Source organism: Miniopterus natalensis, chromosome 17 (assembly GCF_054644295.1).
Source record: "Miniopterus natalensis isolate mMinNat1 chromosome 17, mMinNat1.hap1, whole genome shotgun sequence".
Classification (NCBI taxonomy): Eukaryota; Metazoa; Chordata; class Mammalia; order Chiroptera; family Miniopteridae; genus Miniopterus; species Miniopterus natalensis.
Window position 1 is genome coordinate 41,965,248 of NC_142097.1, and position 19,925 is coordinate 41,985,172.

Sequence of the window (19,925 nt, forward strand, 5' to 3'; positions counted from 1 at the left end):
CTGAGGTGCTGCCTTTATGAGAACAGCCTCCGGTGCTGGGTGCGCTGCTCTAGGTGGCAAATGCATTCTTTTCGAAAGGTTAACGTGATGGCTTCTTGGGCAGCTAAATAGCCATCTCAGATGGTGGGTAAAGAAAAATTGAATTTATTTAAGGAAAGGGGATGGGGGATGGGATATCCAAAGGGAAGGCTACACAGCACCGAGCCAAGAGGATATTGGGTCGATGATGGCAGCCCCCAGGAGCCGGGGTCTCATCCTTATATGTAATCACTGGCAGGAAGCTCTGGTCAGTGGGTCTTGGGGCTGGGTGGGTCGGTGGGCTAGGGATGCAGGTGCAATGCGGATGGCACATGGAGGTGTGATCAGATGTTTTAGGACAGTTTTAATTCCTTATATGGCCTGATCCTGGGTGCCCATCAAGTCTTCCTGGTCTTTGCTCTCTTGTGGCTGGAAGCTCACAAATGGCAGTTAAGGATTATATTGCCCTGCAGTCCTAACACTTTTCGATCCCCATAGAGAAAGAAGGTCAGAAGTAGTTCAGTTGACTCAGGAAGAGAACAGGACACATTCAGAGTCAGCCCCGGATTATGGGGATTCTTCTTTCTGTCCCCGCAGTGGGAGGGGCACTGGCTCACTCTACTGATGGCTGCAGGGGCCGGAGGAGCAAGTTCTCCAGATGCGCCGATAAGACACATCTGCACAAGAGGTAAATAGAAACCCTGCAGAATTTCAGGCGTCTCCCTCAGGCTCAGCGTTTAGGAGTCCAGGGTCTGGAATGAGTTCTTTTGTCTTGAGTCTCAAACCTCTAAGAAAAAGCCCTCGGCTCAGTGGGCCTCTGTGAATTTGGGGGCCGGCATGTCCCATGCTCGAGTGCTGCTCAGACTCACTGGGCGACCCAAAAAGCTGCCAGGTTCACGTGGGGTCCAGAGCATGAGAGGCCTCTCCAGCAGATCCAGGCTGGGGTAGAAATGGCCTTGTCATGTGGGCCATGTGTCCTGGTTGTTTCTGGGGAAGACAAGGATGCTGTGCGGCATCTCTGGCAGCCCCAGTAGGAGGAACGTACTTCCGAGCCCTAGGGCCCCAGAGCAGGAACATAGCATGTGCCACAGAGAACTACCCGCCCTTTAACATGCCTCCCAACTCTCTGCCATGCTGAAGTCCAGCCGAAAGTCCCCACCACCTTACACTGTGGTGAATGTGACGTTACCCAGCCATGATGGTGGCTCCAGCCACACAGTCACGGCCTGTCCGGTGCTGCGTCCTCAGCTGTCACACTTATGGCCTTGGGGGGAGCGCCCTTTAATCCGCTGATGGGGGGGAAAGTCCAGTTTTTCATGAACGAGCGAGCTTGAAGCAGTAGGATGTTTGTGTGCAAGATTCAGAAACAGCAGTGCCCTGATCAGAGCTCTGAAGAAAAGCAAAGAAATGATTGGCCCCCAAAAAGTGAAGGGAGCAGTTGACCCCGGGAGCAGGAGGAGGGACCTGAGATCAGGGAGGAGTATGTGGGGGCTTTAAACGTCTCAGCGATGTCTGACTTCTTAGGCTGAATGGTGGGTGCACAGATGTTTATTTTTAGTCCTTCCACACTGTCCATTACGTTCTATGCACACTTTTGTGTAGGTGATGGTTTTCATTAAAAGATTTTTTAAAGCCTCTGGCAATAAGTTGGAAAGGGATGTAAGGTTCGGGGTCGAGGTTCTGTCTTCTCTAGTCTGAGTGGCTGTGTCTCTGGACGGGACATCGATGGGCAAGGACAGCGGCGGGTTGTCTTAGCCAGACCGTGTTTCCTCACAAATCGCCCGCGGAGGCCTGTGCACCCAGAGGACAGCACTGAGCATGCTCAGAAAGAGTGGCACCTTCAGGAATATGAGGATCAGGAAGTGGGCACTGCCAAGTAGGGACCTGTGAGAGGGACACAGTGACCCGAAATGAGTTTGTCCTCAACAAGAGGCTCAGGTCTCACCTCTCCCCGACCTTCCTCTGAGCTCAGGTCCATGTGGCCTCAAAACTCAATGTCAGCGTTGAACCCGGGTGGTGCCAGGTCCAGGCAGCCCCATGCTGAGGACCACAGACTCCTGTCCTTCATTTAGCTCAAGGATGGACTTCGAGCGTCAGGACACAGCAGATGTGTGAGGACGTGGGGTGAGAAACGAAGCGGAGATGGTTTCAGGATCCCAGCAGGCCCTGGCTCCCAGGAACGCCCTCAGCCATCAACACCCTCAGGAGCCCACTCTTGCTGGGACCGACTTTAAGGATGAATGTTCCCTTATAACCATCCACACTCCAATGGAAGTCTTGGCTGTTCCTTAAACACAGTCATGGGAGCAGACATCCTGCTTAAACCACCCAACAACCTCTACCCCAAGGAGTGACCTCTCCAAGCGCAGCTCTTGGTGCCACCCCCCCCCCCCCGGTTCCAATACACTGCCCATTCCAGCTCCTCACAAACGTAGCAAACCCTGTTGGTACCCTGCCCCGTATCCTCTCTCTGCCCACTTGGGCTTCAGGTAGCTGTGGACAGTCTTGGACCCGCCCATGGTTTCTCACCTCAAGGCCCTGCCCCTCTCTGCCTGAGGATTCTCTCTAGCTGTCGGAGTGCCCACAGCTTGCTGGGCAGAGCAGGCCAGAGTGCCAGAGAATCCAGGCCCCAGGAGTGACCTTCTGCCTGGAACAGTCCTTCTCCAGATCCTTGCTTGGTTGACTCTCCCACTTCCTTTAGGTCTCTGCTTAAATGTCACTAGTTGAGAGGCCTTCACTCATCACTCTACAAAAATAGCAAACCTGCCATCTTCCGCCACCACGAGGACAGGTGTGTGTGGACCACCACCCTCGCTTTCTCACAGCTTGGTGGGACAGTGCTGAGGAATGTCCTATACAGCCTCTCCAGGGTGCTCAGGCAGTTGAACCCAGTCGCTACAGTGGGCACTCTTTCACCAATGGACACTTCATGGGCCTTCCCTGCCTCCCACTCCCTCACTGCACTTCCTGGGGTCACCTCTTTGTGAACTAACTACACCAAAATGTTGTCTCAGGATCTGATTGTGAGGAAACCCAAATGAAGACAGTTTCTTTACTTGTTTCGTTGAGCATCTCAATAGCCTTCATCATGCTCCATCACCTTCCCTCCAACACACGCCCTATCACCCTGCCCTTTAATACCGACCTGCTTAATTTTCCTCCATAGTAATTATCATCAATGACATTTTCTCTATCATCTATCTGTCTGTCTGTCTGTCTGCCTGCCTGCCTACCTACCTACCTATCTACTTATCCATTGTCTAAATCTACCCATTTGAAAGAAACTTCCTCGAGAGCACAGCCTTGCCTGTTCACTGTCATAGCCCCAGCATTTGCATCAGTTCCTGGCACATAAGAAGTAAATTAAATATTTGTTGAGTGAGTGACTCACTGAGGAAACCTGTGGCTAGGGGCCCTGCCGCAGAGAAGAAGCCGTGCAGATGGTAGAAGACACTGGGACACATGCACCTTACCCTGGGTCTTGGTTGGGAGGTCCAGGTGTCCTTGCAGAGCTCTCACTGCTGGAGGCTGCGGTGGAGGTTAAGGGTGAGGAACAGGGCCCAGGGCCCTGCCCGTGGCCCTCCCACCTAGGTACCTCTCACCTGAATGGTCCTAACTCCACAAAGCAGAGGGGACTCAGGGGAAGGGCTGACAGATCTGAGACTATCATCTCCCCATAGTCAGGCCTAGGCCTGACCATGGTAGAGGAGTATCCCCACCCAACCCCATCCCAGTATACTCTAGGTGGACACTATAAACCAGGACAAGAGATACATCGCCTCCTGCCTTTAAGGTGTTCCTTATCTCACTGAAAACAGGAGTGCTTGAAGGTCAGAGCAGGAATTAGACTTCAGGTTCCACCTCCTAGCCAGTGCACCCACATATCACCCCCCAACACACACACTCCTGGCAGAAGACTATAGAGGTTGATTCAGGGAAGTGTGAAAGCAGGGACACCTCACATAGCTGATGGCTGGAAAATGCTACCAGCCTCGAAGAGGTGGAATCTGTACTCTGGAAAGTGGGACCTTCAGCCTCCTCAGCCCACCCAGCTCCTCTGACATTGGAGGCCTCCTCTGTGCTCCCTCAGGCAGAGGACCCGAGAATCCCCACAGGGTCAGCGGCCAGCTCAGGGGAAGAACGTCAGGATTCAGACACTCTGGGACCCAGAGGAAAAGAGCTGAATCTCTGTGTAGCCACCTAAAGGTGAGGCTCCTTCTGCAGCCCCCACAAGCCCCTCCTTCACCACTGAGCTCACAGCCAGTTTCTCAGGGCTGCACCCTTAAGTGCACATAGACACAGCCTTCGGAGGAAAGCTTCCAACGCAAAAGAGAGGAACCAACACAAAGGGGGAGAAACCTCTGAGGAAGCTGAGACAATACAGGTGGCAGAAAAAACACACGACCTTAGACGGATAAGGGAAGAGCCAAGCTTATGAGAGAGAGAGAGAGAGAGAGAGAGAGGGGGAGAGAGAGAGAGAGAGGGAGGGAGGGAGGGAGGGAGGGAGGGAGGGAGGGAGGGAGGGAGAGGGAGAGGGAGAGGGAGAGGGAGAGGGAAAGGCTTATTAAAAGATCAAGAAACAATTTGAACAGAAAAATGTATTAGAGGTGCCCCATCTTATCTCTTCCGCCTTGTCAGGCCCAGGGTTTTACTGGGTCCTCTCCTGCCTGGTCAGCAGTGTCAGGGGAAAGGAGCAGAAGCAGGGGGAGGCTGGGGAGTCAGAGAAGATGCCAGCCAGCCAGAGGCCAGACAAAGGGTTGAGAGCTCCCTCTTGGGCCTTCCCCATGCCCACAAACAAACCCTGTTGACCCAGAGCCCCGTGGCCAGGGCCTCCAGAAAATGGGTTTTCCCCGGGGCCAACACATGGATCAGAGGCTAAGGAAAGGCCCAAAAGGTGGGTGCTAGGGAGGCCAAGGGAAGAGCTGGGGCTGGTCCTGGCTTTCTGGAGCAGGGCTCACCAGTCAGAGGGATGGGGTTGGCAGTCTGGGCCATCCCTGATCTTAGACCATCTCAAGGTTCCTCTCCTGACCCTGGGTGACCCCTGGGCCCTGGGCTTGTTGAGAGGTCTCAATCCCGAGAGCTCAAGCCAAGGGAAAGTGCGAAGGGGGTCCCTTTGGAGTAGATCCCCACCCCATACATACACATGCAACCCTGTGAAGGCCTGAAGGTAGCATGGATCTGATGGCACAGGGCCCTCCCACAACGCACTTGGTCCTGAGTCTCCTGAGTTGAAATTTCCAGGGCTGCTCTGCAGAGATTAGCTCAGATTCCTTCCTCTCTGGTACCAAAGGAAGGAGGGTCTTACCTGGGGAGACAAGCACTTGAACCTGGAAAAAGGGTTCAGGCAAGAAGCCAGAAAGCCCGTCTTCCTGCAGTAGCGTGGAAATCCCACACCTGTATTTCCCTGCATCGTTTGCAGTGACGTTCTCCAGCGTCACTGTGAAGGTGAGGTTTCCAGGATGGCCCATGATGAACACTCGGCCTCTCCTCACCTCTCCCATGGAGGCGCTGGGCTCCACAGTCTTGAAGAAAAGCGGCAGGCATGGTTGTAGGCACCAATATTTGTTATATGTCTTATAAACCTCCTTGTACTGACACTGCAGGCTCAGGGATCCGCCCGCCGTGCCCGTCACTGTACTGGGGCCGCTCAGAGACAAGGAGCCTGGAAGACACACGCAGTCCTGAAGGGCCTGGGCCAGAGGAGCCTTAGGTGTCAGGTCTTCTGGAAGTCACCCTCAGGCCAGAGGGAGGGGTCAGGAACCGGCGAGGGACAGGCTTGCTGACGCGAGGGGATCTAGGGGGACACCTGTTGTGGGCGTCTGAGACTCCAGAGGCCATGCCAGCCTGGGTGTATTCAGCCAACTCTCAATGTGAGGGGGGGAGGAAGACTTCGGAGGCCCCAGGCAAGCTGGGTTCCCAGAAGGGTCAGTCCTGAGAGAAGACACCTGTCCCCATCCGTTACTAAGAGTTGAATAAAGCCACTAAGCATGATATGAATAAAGGGATGAATGGACTAGAAAACAGAAAACGAGAGCGGGAAGCAGGAAAAGTTAGCTAAAGGCCAGTGCCAGGAACTAAGAGGAAGGCTTCAGCTTCTGGCTCTGCGGCTGTCCGCAGGCCTCACCTGCGGACCGCAGGCCGTAACCCCTGCTTGCACAGGAGGGGAGAGCTCCAGGTATAAAGAGGCCGTTTAAGAAGAGGCTCTTGTTTACCATGATTCGAGGACGTTCATACTTCGATTTGCCCCCTGGGACGGAACCCTGCAGCGACACTTGCCGCCGCTTAATATCTTTCGGGACTCCTCGCTCCACACTGACGACCCACCAGCCGCTCCTTCCCTCCCCTACTCCTCTGCAGCCCCCACCAGCCTTGTCACGCCCTGGGCCTCATCTTCAGGTCCTCTGCCACCTGTAAGACGTTGGCATTGCCCTTTCTTCTCCAGGCTCCCTGGAGGCTCCTGTTCCAAATGATTAGGACCCAGTCCCCCTAAATCTCTGCTTCCTGCCTGGAGAGTCACACTAGCCCTAGACACCTGAGGAGTCCTCTTACTCCAAGGAACAGCTGTTGTAGGCTCTTCTCTGGACAGGAAGGGGGTAAATCCAGGGCAAAAGGCTATTGGGAGCGGCTTTGGCAAAATACCAAACTTCCGAAAAAGAATTGTGCATATAATGTATCTGCCTATCGCCCATCTGTCTGTCTGCCTGTCCGTTTGGTCACCAGCCACACATCCATCCATACTTCCCTCCTTTCTCTCTCCCCCCTCCTTCCCTTCCTCCCTCCCTCCAGGTATCCAGGCAATATACTGTCACCCACAGATTGTGAGACTTTTGCTACATTTCATTCTAAAATGAAATGAAAATCCAAAATGTTTGCTCCTTTATTTTAATTATCTTGCATTTTCTCGCTTTATTTCCCAGCAAGCAAGCTCAAGTGGCCCACTGACCTATATATTCTGCCTCAAAACGCTGCCGACCCTCCCACCAATATTCCCTGAAGCAGTGGTTCTCAACCAGGGGCGATCTTCCCCATGTTTAAAGACATTCTTGGCTGTCACAATGTGTGTGGGGGCGGGTGCTACTGGCATCTAGTGGGTAGAGGCCAGGGACTCTGCTAAATAAACATCCTACAGTGCACAGGACAGCGCCCCCACACAGAATAATCCAGTCTCGGTGCCAGCAGTGCTGAGGTCGAGGAACCTTGCTCACGAAAACAGAATGCCCCAACCCGAGGACTTCCAAGCCCAGGTTTCGGGCTTGCGGGGCACCAGCTGCAGGGGCTCGGAGCCCTCAGTGCATTTGCTGCTGTTCTGAGCTCTGCCTCGGGGGCGCTGTTCTCCGCGTTTCTGAAGCGGATGTGGTGGCTTTCGGGGTGCACTCTGACTTAGTCTACCCTTCCATTTGTTTAAGTCTCACCCTTGAGGCTGTTTCTTCGGGTCTGGATGGAGAAACACTGTGAGGGGCACTCTGAGTCACACCCAGAGCCACCTCCTCTGATATTCCTCCAGGCTGACCCAGAGCCAGGCTTCTAGCCCCCCCCCCACCACCACCAGAATAAGCTCCCTGCTCACCAGGGCCTCAAACCATCACCATCACATCACCTATGGGAACTCTCAAACCAGGACTGGCCACCCTGGGGAGCCCAGCGTGCAGAACCCCGCGGAACAGCCCGGACCCCCGAGGATGGGCCAATGCCTCAGACGCATAAACGGCTCTTCACGAGGAGGCTTAGTGGTCATTGACTAATTGACATCGTATTATAAAAAGCTCAATGACCTTGGAAGTAAAAGCATTTCCGTTTGGATCTTGGCGGTCTTTCATGAACTGGTCTAGAGTAAGTTATCCGCACCTCTCTGAGGCTCAGTCTCTTGTCTTAATAAGGATTGCGGTAGGATTAGACCAAGGGGGGACCAGGGAACACAGCGATTAGCCCGGTAGTGCTAGTCCCCTGGCCCCCTCCCCCCCGCTCTCTGGAGCATCCCTGATCTCAGTAACGACGGTATTGTGATAAGATGGCTGGATTTACGCCGGCCTTCGTATGTGCTCGCGGCGTGGGACGCATTTCCATTTAAGCCTCTCCCTACCCCAGTGAGGGACAGGGTGCGCCAGGGTTTTACGCACATGCCCCATCGCCTTTCTCTTAGGCTTTGCTTCTTCCCCTTCCCGCCGCCACCCTTTTCTCACCCGGACCTGCCAGAGCAGATTTCCTGCGTCTGGGCTCAGCCCCGCTCACCTGGGACACAGAGAAGCAGCAGAGCCGATGGCAGCCACATGGCCCCGTCTCCCCGGGCGACCTCTCCGGCTGCAGCTGGCCTGGGGCTGGAGGCTCCTCACCGAGGGCCTGCTTACCTCTTCCCCTCCCCTGCTTTTCTCAGCCTGCCTCTGCTTCTTGCTCCAGCTTCTGCTTTTTTCTGTTCTCAGAGCTGATCAGAAAATGTGGGAAGCTGAGGGTCTGCGGCATCACGTGGTCAGCGAAACACAGCACTGAGAATCTGAATCTGCAGTTCCTGTTTCTCTCCCCTCACAAGGGTGCCCCTTCCGTTCCTCAGCCACAGCCAGCAGGACCACTGCCCTTCTCTAAATCATAGCCGAGCCCAGCTGTCTGGGTCCATCTCCACCCACATTTTCCAAGCAAGCTCTGCCCTTTATGAAGAGCTAATGTCCTGTGGCCGACGTGAGCACGTGGCCGACATGAGCATCCCCTACTGTACGGGCATGACTGGGCCTCGTCTAGACGAGACCAGCTGCTTACAGGCCCAGTGCAAATGGGAATGCCCTTGTTCCAGAATATTACAAATTTCAATTGGCGACAAGGAGCATTACACCAAGCACGAAGTCCTTCTGCAGGGCCCAGTATGCACGGGGCTGTGTCCCCAGGACGCCAACCCTGTCTCTGGGCCCACATGGGGGGGCTTTGCTTTTCTGAACCTCAGATTTTGTCTGCCCTCATCAGACCCCAGAACCTTAAGTGGTTTTGTCTTGGTCACGTGCTCCTGACCAGTCTCATTGCTCTGGCATCGAGGAGAACTTGACAAACCACCCTCAAGCTGCACCTTTAGCCCGTGTGGTTGAATGAGAAGCGAAGAGTCTCAGGGGTAGAAATATTTCAGTCTATTGAGAAGTAACTCAGAGACCTGGTTAGAAATGTCCGCATCCCATGTAGCAGCCATGGAGGACTCAGAGGCGGGCCCCGATGTGAAGTGCCTTACCCAAGAGCCCAGGTTCACGAACGCAGGAGGCGCTGCAATTCGGGGATCCTGCCGCCTAACAGCTTCTGTTAGTTGGGTGCCTCAGTAAGTAAATTTCTCACTTGTTCATTTTTTGCTGCATGAGGAGGCTTCCTATTTGCTGTGGTTCTGTGCGTGTGCGCGTGCGTGTGTGCACGTGTGCACGCGTGCATGTGCACACTTGCCCCTCCCATTAGGGGCCATTTCCTGTGCAATGTACTGAGCGATGCCACGTTGCGGGCAGAGCTGGGGAGAAGGGCCTTTGCTAGAAGCAGAGGATTTTTCAGTCCACTAGCTGCTATTTACTTATGCTGGACATTCCCCTCATTTAAACCTTAGGGTTTCAGAACACAAAAAGCTGCCAAAATTTATATCCATATTCTATGGGGCTTTTTACTGATTTTGAGAGAGAAAGGAAGGGGGGCAGAGAGAAACATTGACATGAGAGTGAAACATCGCTTGGCTACCTCTTGCATATGCCCCAACCACGGATCAAACCCACAACCCAGGCATGTGCCCTGACCAGGAATTGAACCGGCCTTTTGGTGCACGGGACAACACCTGCCAGGGCCAAACAGTGAAGTTTAAATTCACACAATATAAAAATATCTGGCCCGGCCGGGCGTGGCTCAGCTGCTGAGCATTGACCTAGGATCCTGGAGATCGCGGTTCGATTCTGGGCCAGGGCACATGCCCGGGTTGAGGGCTCCATCCCGTTGGGGGCGTGCAGGGGGCAGCGGGTCAATGACTCTCTCATCATTGGTGTTTCTCTTTCTCTCTCCCTCTCCCTTCCTCTCTCTGAATCAATAAAGATGTTATATATATATATATATGGAGAGGCAGACATAGGACAGGACACAGACAAAGGACACTCCACAAATGTGCTGGCTGTTCCCTAAGAAGATAATACTAAACCAAAAGTAAAAATGATTGAATTGAACTTAAAATGGTCCTGAAATAAAGAAATCCATCAGTCTGTAGTTGAAAGCCACACAGTGTCCTGGTGGGAAGCAAGTGGGGGTTCGAGGTATGGCCGCAATAACCCAGAGCTGGAATATTCTGAAGTTACAGAACTTCCAGGGTAAAGAGAGAATCCACTGGGCTCACATCAGAAAAGATACCAAGTGGCATCTATGAAGGGAAGAGGCTGGTCTCAGGCGTCACCACAGCACTGCATCCCAGGAGACATGGAGGAAAATCTACATGTTCCCAGAAAAGACAGGCTATTCAGGGAATTTTCTACCCAGGATTGTTGTTTTTGGCAACGGACACTCTTGTGCACGCAAGAACTTACGACGTACAGCACCCACGAGCCCTTGGAAAATAGAGAAACAACATCAGGATGACATTTTGCCAACAAAGAAATAAATCAAGTAATAAAAAAAGAAGAAGCTATGGTGAACAGGGAACATATTTTAAAATAGCAAAAAGACTAAACTACCATGGGAAATATTTACAGACAGGAATATAAACATCACCCGTGCAGAAGGGACTCTACTAACAACGTAGCACTGGGAAGAGCGGGGGCAAAGGGTAAGGTGGCCAAGTCCTCATGGTGCAAGGCACAGAGTCAATCGGTGGCTTAAATGTGCTGTTGAAAAGTAAGATGTTCATCAGGAGGCTCAGGGCCCAAGCAAAGTGCAGGGGGCGCCCGAGTGAGGGCAGCCTGGCATGAGCGTCAGGGCCCCAGCGGGGTGAGCAGGGTCCCGTGTGGACGAGGCCTCCCCCACCATGTCCTACACCGTCCCTCCTGGCCCGGGCTCATGCTGTTTCTCCTCCCCTGGTTGGCTGTCCCTTTGCTCCAGTGGCCTTCCTTTTTGGTCTGGAAGCTGCCAGAAATTCAAGTCCAGGGAGGGACTGAGGGGGAAGAATCGTTTTGTCTTTCTGAAGCAGCTCCCTGGTGCCCTCCTCCCTCCTCCACAATTAACAAGCAGGAAAGGCTTCCATCCTGAGGGGAGCGATCCCAGTCCCGGCTCTTACAAGGCTAAGGAGCCACCTCCAGGCTCATCCCTCCCCAGCCTGCCCTGGTTCACAGCTGCTAGGTCCAGCTCCAGCGTTCCAGCTCCAGAGTCTGACTGATGGATCACGCCCCAGGCCCCCCGATACCTGTTTATCTCCCTGCGACGCCAAAACCAGAGTGGCAGCCACACTGAACACTCTCAAAAGAAGTAAGAACATTTATGTATATTAACAGGAAGGGTTATGGAGACAATGAGAGGATGTGACGCCAATTTCAATATCAGATGTGCATGTCTAAGAGGCGAGGGATGGAGCTGGCACAAGAGCTTCCTTCTGAACAAGTGACAAAAATGCAGCAGGGCCAGGATTCCAGAGCCTCCCGCTCACTTGTGCATTCAGGGCTCCACCCATGGTTGGCATGTCGTCAATGCATGGGTCACTTTTTCTATTCATGGGTCAAGAATTGTGAAACCCAGTATTGGCGGGAGCCCTGACCCCCATGGGATGCAGAAATCAATCCATGACTGTGGCAGGTGGCTCACAGGCTTGAGTCAGAAATGACCCCCAAGGACAGGGCCCCAGGAGAAAGCCTTTTCTTCTGCACTTCTATTTGTATCTCCTGCTGCATTGTGGCCTCAGGACAAAGGAAGGACGGGGTTGTGCAGAGAAGGGAGACAGCAGAGCGAGTCCAGGAGGCCCGGGTCTCACAGTTGTGGTTCCAAGGATTAGGGTCCCGTTTCCTAAGGTCATGCTGCCCCTAGAACCAGTCCCTGCTTACCACGGTCATTTCATAATAAAAATGTCGTTTTCTTCCATTTGAGGTTCTTTCTTTCAGGTAAGACATCAGTGAACATGGGCATGGCTACTTGTTCTCAGGCTGGGGCTGGCTGTGCTCCTGCCCAGAGCTCCTCTGAGGCCTGTTCACCCACAGGACAGCACCGAGCATGCTCAGGAGCAGGGGCACCTCCAGGAAAACCAGGAGCAGGAAGTGGACGCTGCTGAGCTCGGACCTGTGGGAGGGACACGGTGACAGAAGTGAGCAGTCTCCCAGGACCCCTCTTCCCAGCTCTCCCTGTGCCCAGGCTGTGGGTTCCAATGACCTATGTGAGGACAAGCCAGGGAGTCCAGGCTGACATTGGCCTCCACTGCCCCCCAAGCTCTCTTTCCTCATTTCTACCCTTGCTCGCTCTACTGGGAGGGAAAGGACCGGGGTCCTTATAAAAGAAGAGATTAGGGACACAGACACTCAAAGGGGAAACCAGGGGAAGACACGGAGAAGGCAGCCGCCTACAAGCCCAGGACAGAGGCCTCAAAAGAAACTAACGGATTCAGATTCTGGCCTTCGGACTTGTCCAGAAATAAACGTCTGTTGTTTTAGCCAGTGGTACATTGTTAAGGCAGCCTGAGCTAATACAAGGATTTTCTCTATTCACAGAAACTGTAAAACAAACGCATCAATCAATTAGTTAACTCTATATGGTACATTAATTATCTCTCGATTGTAAGTGCCTGGAAGGGAGACAGCTTGATTGTTTTGGTCACCCTGGTATCCCCCTGTGTTCCCTAAATCAGTGATAGACATGAGGGGTGCTCAATAGTTATTTGTTGAATAAATGACTGAGTCATCCATAGTGCTGAGCAAAGACCCTAGTTGGTACTTACATCTGGCTTTGATTTTTGAATTTAAAACTCCTTGCTATTACTTATTAAAAGCAGTTAGGCCCTGACTGGTGTGGCTCAGTTGGTTGCCATGCACCAAAAGGTTGCCAGTTCAATTCCTGGTCAGGGCATATACCTTGGTTGTGAGCTTGATTCCTGGTGGGGGACATGCAGGAGGCAGTCGATCAACGTCACTCCCTCTCATCGATGTCTCTCTCTCTCTCTCCCCCCACCCCTTCCTCTCTCTTTAAAATCAATAAAAACATATCTAAATAAATAGATAAATAAATAAAAGCAGTTCAGTAAAAAGAAGCTCTTAAAACAGAAGGCAAGGGGGAGAGGGGACAAAGGGGTCCCTGGGGTAGTAAGACTGAGGATGGGAACCTGCATATCTGCCTGTTCCTCCTCAAGAGGTGGTCGTCGGCAGGGTCAAAGCATGAACAGAATAACAGGCAGAGCTGCCAAGTGCTCTATAGGTATCACTGTTGTTGCCATAACAGTAACTATGAAAACAGGACTTCCCCAGGCCCCTCATGTTCTCCTGGAATTTAGACCATGACCCTAGTGCCCACACACCCTGGCCATGCCCTCTGCCCTAACTGCCTGCTTGTCTATCTCCCACACTCTGAGTTTCAAGGGGAATGCTCCATGTCTATGTGAGAAAGTTTGGGACAAGTGGGCCACAGGGAACAGCAGCATCGAAGCTGACTTACCTGGTGTCAGAGTCGGGGTCGGTCACAGCTGGGGACTCTGTAGCGCTTTCCAAGGTGACTGGCACTGTGAACATGTTGGTGGTGAAGGTGGTGATGGCCAACGCTGTCCTTGTTGCTTGGCATACAGAACAGATTATATTCCACTCTGCCTGCTGACCTCCCCGCAGCCTGCACATGGCTCTGAGCCTGGGAGGAGTGTGGGCGGCCCCGGCCTGAGGAGCCTGGGGCAGAGCCATGGGAAGGGGCCTATAGCGGCACCGCTCCTATCTCCTTGGCCTCTAGGAGCCTCCAGGAGCCTCAGAGGCAGGTGAGTCTGGGCAGATGTCCAGGGAGGACACCAAGCAGGCCCTGGAAGGGTGAGGGGCCCAGCATTGCCTCAGGTCAAGGGCAGCTGGGGTTCAGCTAACCCTTAAATACTCCCGCTGTTTATGACAGGGCCTCTGCCAACGCCTCCCCCGTCTTATTTATCCACAAGGACAAGAGCAGAATGGGGACATGCCAGGTAACTAATATACCCAAGATCTATGACTTCTAAGGTCAGGACCAGCCCTGAACAAAATCCTGATGTTCAGGAAGAGCCTTTACTTTGGACAAGCTATTCCGTTTCTATGCTCAGGAGAGACTGGGCTAGTTCCTTCCCAGGAGCATCGTTACGATTCCATGAGACAAGGAACGTGCTGCCCTGTGCAGCTGTAACGGGCCTCCCAGGTTCCAGGTGTGCCGGGGACTCTCTTGAGTCCCCCGACCCCCCGCCATAGGTGCCCTGTGAGCTGGTGCTGGCTGTCTGAGGGTCACAGAAGCAGAGCCCAGCAGATAAATTTGCCCAAACCAAGATACTCCCAGGAGTGTCTCTATTCTAGAAGGTCTTAGGAAGAGAACGTCTCTGAGCCCAGATGCATAAATGGCTCGTGGTGGGATCTCCTGCACCCGAATGCAGCTCCGGCAGTGGAAGCCTTTCCAGACCTCAGGAGTTAACCACAGCACCTGGCTCTGCTGGGCCTCTTTCCCCTGTGATCGGATATGGGGCAAGGGGTGGGAACAGCTGCTGTGAGCCCTGGCCCCAAACTCCCTGAAGAGCAGGGACACCTGGGCACCAGAGGTCCCAGGAAAGCATTGGCAGGCATTGGGGTCTCTGGGTCCCATGGAAGAGGGACCCAGGGGCTGAAACTGGGGCCATCACTGTCATCTCTGTGGGCAATAGACTCAGGCACTGAGCTGTGAGAGAAAATAAATGTGCCCAGAAAGGCTTGATCCCCTCCTGGAGGAGGTCCTGGGAGCATCTGAGAGAAGCCCTGCCCCTCCCAACCCCAGTGAGCAGTCGGGGTTCCATGAGACCTCAGGACTCAACCACCCTCTGTGACAGTTCACTGAGTGAGTTCAGTCACTGGAGAGGGACCTCAGGCACCAGGACAGAGCAGGCCCTGAAGAGACAGCCACACATGCACATACTCTTACCTGCGTCAATGGTGACTCTAACTTGGACCCCAGGGTCAGTTCCGACTTTCTCAATCCCACACCAGTAGATGTCTGTGTCCTCTTGCCTGAGCTCTGTCATGGTCACGGTGATCGTGCGGTTTCTCTGATTGTCCCTGATGGACACACGGTCCTTCTTCACCTCCTGCTCTGATCCATTGGTTTTAACAAGTATCCTGCATCTCTTCCAATCAGCCCCCTGACACCACCACTTCACATGGGTCTCCCACCCTGTGACATAGCGACACTGCACGGTCAGTGAGCCCTGCTCCAGACCTCTCACTTCTTCTGGACCCGTGATGACATCTGATGAGCCTGGAAAACACAAATCCATGTACCTGTCACTCCCCCCCCGTGCCCCTCCCTCGAGACCAGGGCTGCAGCCTCCTGCACTGTGAGCAGCTCCAAGAAGTCCAGGGGCCTGATGAGTGGAACAGAGTCAAGGAAGGAATACGCCTTCCGCGACACAGACATTTGGTCCCTCAAGTTCCACTGGATCAGAGCCACCTCGAAGATCACCTAAGAGCACAACTGCAGATCTCGAAGAAACCAACGTTGACTCTGAGCAATAATTATTTCCTATAATTCCCTCCCTCCCTGTCCCTGTGGCCCACAGATCTTTGTATCTCCAGCAATGTCCTTTTGCACCACCTCTGTGTGAAAGTGGCCTCGTGGGGAGGAGATAGCAGAGGCCTCACTTCAGCAGGAGTCGGGTTGCCCCCGACCCGCGGTGGCCTGGGGGGGGGGGACAGCTGCAGCCCCCGCCTCCCGGCCGTGCAGCGGCTGCTCCTCGTGGCCGCGGCGGTTCCACAGGAGGCCGCCCGGCTGGAGGCCTTTGGAACTGACCGAAGCAGTGCCACCAGCTAGGAATCCGCATCCCGCGGGGCCCATCCTCTCCAGTGAGTCCTCATAAATTCCACTCCCAGACCTCCTAGTACAAGTGATCTTGTGCGATAAAAGCACTTAGGCTACGACTTCTTGTGTCTTGTAAGGTTTTTCTTAAACCTAATGGAAATGATTCCAGCAAGAGTTAAAAAAATGAGAAAAGCGACAAGCCTTAGCTCCTCTCTTCAAACCAGCCTCCTACACAGGACAACACCAGCCTGCGCGGCATTTTCCATGGAATCTTTTTCCCGTCCTCCTGAGCATCAAGCACCAGCTGTCCGCAAGGACTTGACATTCAGCCCAGAATTAGACACCTGGTCTCCCCCCGGGACACCACTCCGCACATCCCCGTTACTGCACTGACCACGCTGGACAACGGTCTGCCCTTCGGCTCATCCGGAGCAGAAACTCAGGCAGGGAGATGCGTGGGCTGGAGCGACAGTCCAGACAGCCTGCCGACCCTGGCTTCGTTGCCTGTCCCCTCCCTATGCTAAGCACTTTACCAAAGGCTTCTCAGCTCCAGCTACAAGTCCACACCAGCTGCCAAGGCTTTGAGGCAACCCAGACCCCTGAGCCCCACCTTCACTGAGTGCGTCTGAGCTGGAGCCTGAGAGTCTCTGCTCCTGAAAAGTCCCCAAGAAGGATTAGCTCGTGGGTTTGTCCCTCTGTCTACGCAGCACAGCCAGGCTGAGAAACACTGTCCTACAAGGGGGGGACTTCAGTTTGCTGTGGTTTTTTGGTTGTTTCCCAGCACCTAACAGAGAGCCTGTGGGACAGGAGCACCTTGATTTCCATTTAATGAAAAGGTGTCTGGGTGATGAATGGGCCCTGCCATTTGCCCTGACGTGTCCCCACCCTCATGACAGACCCCCCCCTCGGTGTACACCCCAGCCTGTCATTGCACTTCCTAAAACCCCAGCCCCACTCACCTGAGGCCAGGGAAAGGAGCAGCTGTGAGAGCAGCCACATGGTCCTGCCTGCCCAGGTCCTCTCCCAGGTGACATCAAATGCCAGTGCCCTCCAGGGACTTGAACAGAGCCCAGACTCAAACTGCCTTTGACGTGTCTGTATCATTGTGTTTGGTCTCTCTCATCTATTTCCCTTATTTTTTTGGTCTTCAGTTACTTCCTCATTTCATTAAGTAGGAGTCAGACGGTGTCGTCATTTACAAGTGTACCGCTGACATGCTTAGGGTGACATGGGGGAAGCTAAACGCCCAGGCCTGGCAGGGTTCCACTCGCGAGTGTGCGTGCGAGGAGCTGAGAAGGGGGCTGCCAGCAAAGTGGGCAGGACTTGCAGTGGGGCCCGCAGAGGAGAGCTCAGAGCTCGGGTCCCAGGGAGCGAGGGACTCGGGCTAGATCTGTGCTTTGGGAAGGAAGCAGTGCTCAGGGCTCACACCCAGCCTGAAAGGAGGTACAGCCCCCCCGCAGCGCCCCCCAGCCCCCCCCCCCCCCCCCCAGGGCAGCTCAGACCTCTTCCTGCCCTGGGCCACCACCTCTCCCTGAGCCTGACCCTCCACCCCTCCCTCAGGACAGCTTCCTCCCGGGTCCTGAGTCACTCCAAGCAGAGACCACCATGGGGACATTATAAAGAAGGAGAAGTGGCGTTTTCCCTTCATCCTCATTTTGTCCCTGATGATTTCTTGCCACCTCTTTGTATATTTCACTGGCCGTGGGCTCCTGGCAAACTCTGTGGGACACTGCTTATGCTAATGAGCCCCGGTGACTTTCCTCCCCTCTCCCCTCCCCTTCACCTGTCTCCTGTCCCTCTCAGAATCAATTCTGTCTCTTCCTTTTAAAAAAATATATTTTTCTATATTTGTGATCTTTTTTCTGCCTTTGGGAGGTGGGCATCCGAGGGGGGTCCTCGAAACTCCTGAGCAAACAGGCTCAAAGCTGGGCCCCAGCACCCTCTCTGACCACCGTGGTTTCCAATTTTATTAAGTTAACCGGACTCTGGCTTTTTGTTCTCCGGCTAAAACCGCCTGCAGACATTTGGGGGATGCGCCAGGAGGCATGAGTTTGGGGAACTGCTCCTTGAACACCGCCCCAGCCGCCTCCCCCGTTGCGGTCCCACTGCTCGCCCACACCGGCCGCCTCCGAGTTCAAAGCCCCCCTGAGTTCTTTTTGCTGTTGCTGTTGTTAATCCTCAGCAGAGGATATTTTCTCCTTTGATTTTTAGAGAGAGTGGAAGGGAGGGAGGGAGGCAGGGAGGGGGAGAGAGAGAGAGAGAGAGAAACATCGATGCAAGAGAGACACATGGATTGGCTGCCTCCTGCACAAGCCCTGACCGGGGGCCTGGGATCGAACTTGCAACCCAGGTATGTGGCCTTGACCAGGAATCGAACCCGCGACCCTTCAGTGAGAGGGCCGATGCTCTAACCACTGAGCCGCACAGAGCCGGGCAAAGCCCCCCTGAGTTCTTTCAAGCAGGTCAGTTGGAAGCAAGAGTTGCAAAATGCAACGTATTTTCCTCGCTCTTTGCCTTGAAGGTTATGACCGGAACGTGCCAGACCAGAGTCTGACCTGAGGCCCCAGGTCCCTGAATCTGGGTCACGTTGGTCTCCCAGTGTCCCCGGCCGCCCAGCCCTGGTCTCCTCTTGGTCCATTGTCAGCGCCGACCCACCCACTCCCGGCCACGTGGGGATGACCCGGCTCCTGACGGCCATGCCCAGGCGGGAAAGAGGAAAGTGACCGGTCCTGGACGCCCAGGTCCGCAGTGGCCCTGGCTCAGGGGGCACAAAGCTCTGTCCCGCCTTCCTGGCGGGTATCAAAAAGGACACATTTGCCAGGTAATTGGTCACACAACACGCGAGGTTGGCCCAGAGTCTGTGCCGTGGCTGCTCCTTGGTTAAGTTTTCACCGGCCCATTGTCATGGTGAGTTAAAGGCAGAGATGATGGGACCACCCTCCCTCCAACCCACACACACAGGGACAGTACATCATAATTAGAATAAACAGGGACACATGCAGCTACTTTGTAACAATGGTGATGAATCTCGGGAACACAGCTGTCAGCCAAGGAAGCGGGGCAGAAAGGAGTGCGAGCCCCGTGGTTCGTTTACATAAAGTCGCAGCTCTGACAAAATGCCAGACAGGAGGTGGGGACCCTAAGCAGCAACGGGAAGGAAGTTGGGACACCAGGACTCTGCAGCTCGGGTCGTGGCAGGAAGCAAACAGGGAGGGCTTCTGGGAGGTGGCGGTGCTTCATCCAGCTGCCGGCTGCGTGAGTGGGTTTGGTTTGTACAAAGTTATCGAACTGTGCGCTTTAAGTGTGCGGACTTTATGTATTTTACACTCCAAGAAAAAAGTTTTAAAGTTTTACCAAGGAACCCTTTGCAAGACATTACGTGGACGTTTCCTTAGTTCTTGAAATGCTGCTGCGCCCGAGGCTCGGCCCTAGCGTGCTGTTCCCGCCCCGGCGTCCGGAGCCTGGTGGCAGCGCCCCGTGGGTGCCTTGGGCGCCGCAGCCTCCTGCTCCAGGCGAGCGGGCCAGCGCCCCCCGCGCGTCTCTCCCGCCGCTGCAGCCGGAGCCCCGGCGGGAAGAGAATGGTGGCAGGAAGCCTGGGGAAGGGACCCAGAGGGGTAGGACCGTTGGGCTCCTTGTTCTCTGGTTTGTTTCCTTCTATCGCGCCTGGGCAGGGACACCCCGGCCACATAGGGTGGCTGCATGGATTAGAAAACAAGATTCTTGCATACGCTGTGTCTGAGAGACCCACTTTATATCAAAACACACAGACTGACAGTAAAGGGATGGTAAAAGACATTTCATGAGAATGGAAATGAAAAATAAAGCTGGGGCAGCAATACTTACACCAGACAAAATAGACTTTAAAACAAAGGCCTGACCAGACCCTAAATACTCAAGACTGAAAACTTTGCGGGGAGACCACCGCCCAGGTCACAGAGTGGCCACTGGGTGGCGCTCACGGGTTAGGTCCCGGCAGCACTGCCAGGGCCCTGGAAGCTGACCCAGCTTTGGAGCCGCGGCCCGGG

At 54.2% G+C, this 19,925-nt stretch overlaps 2 protein-coding genes across 2 annotated transcripts; both read right to left on the reverse strand.

Annotated features, from left to right (window-relative positions):
• Positions 1-1,769: 1,769 nt before the first annotated feature.
• Positions 1,770-8,287, reverse strand: LOC148091303 (protein CD300H-like). Its single transcript, XM_087825756.1, has 4 exons — positions 8,248-8,287; positions 5,324-5,680; positions 3,492-3,546; positions 1,770-1,902 (listed from the first exon to the last, which is right to left on the reverse strand). Exons 1-4 carry the CDS (start codon positions 8,285-8,287, stop codon positions 1,770-1,772), a joined length of 585 nt encoding a protein of 194 aa, XP_087681882.1.
• Positions 8,288-12,062: 3,775 nt separating this feature from the next.
• Positions 12,063-16,899, reverse strand: LOC148091304 (CMRF35-like molecule 5). The gene is made up of 4 exons (XM_087825757.1): positions 16,860-16,899; positions 15,028-15,360; positions 13,573-13,687; positions 12,063-12,210 (listed from the first exon to the last, which is right to left on the reverse strand). Exons 1-4 carry the CDS (start codon positions 16,897-16,899, stop codon positions 12,063-12,065), a joined length of 636 nt encoding a protein of 211 aa, XP_087681883.1.
• Between the last annotated feature and the right edge of the window lie 3,026 nt (positions 16,900-19,925).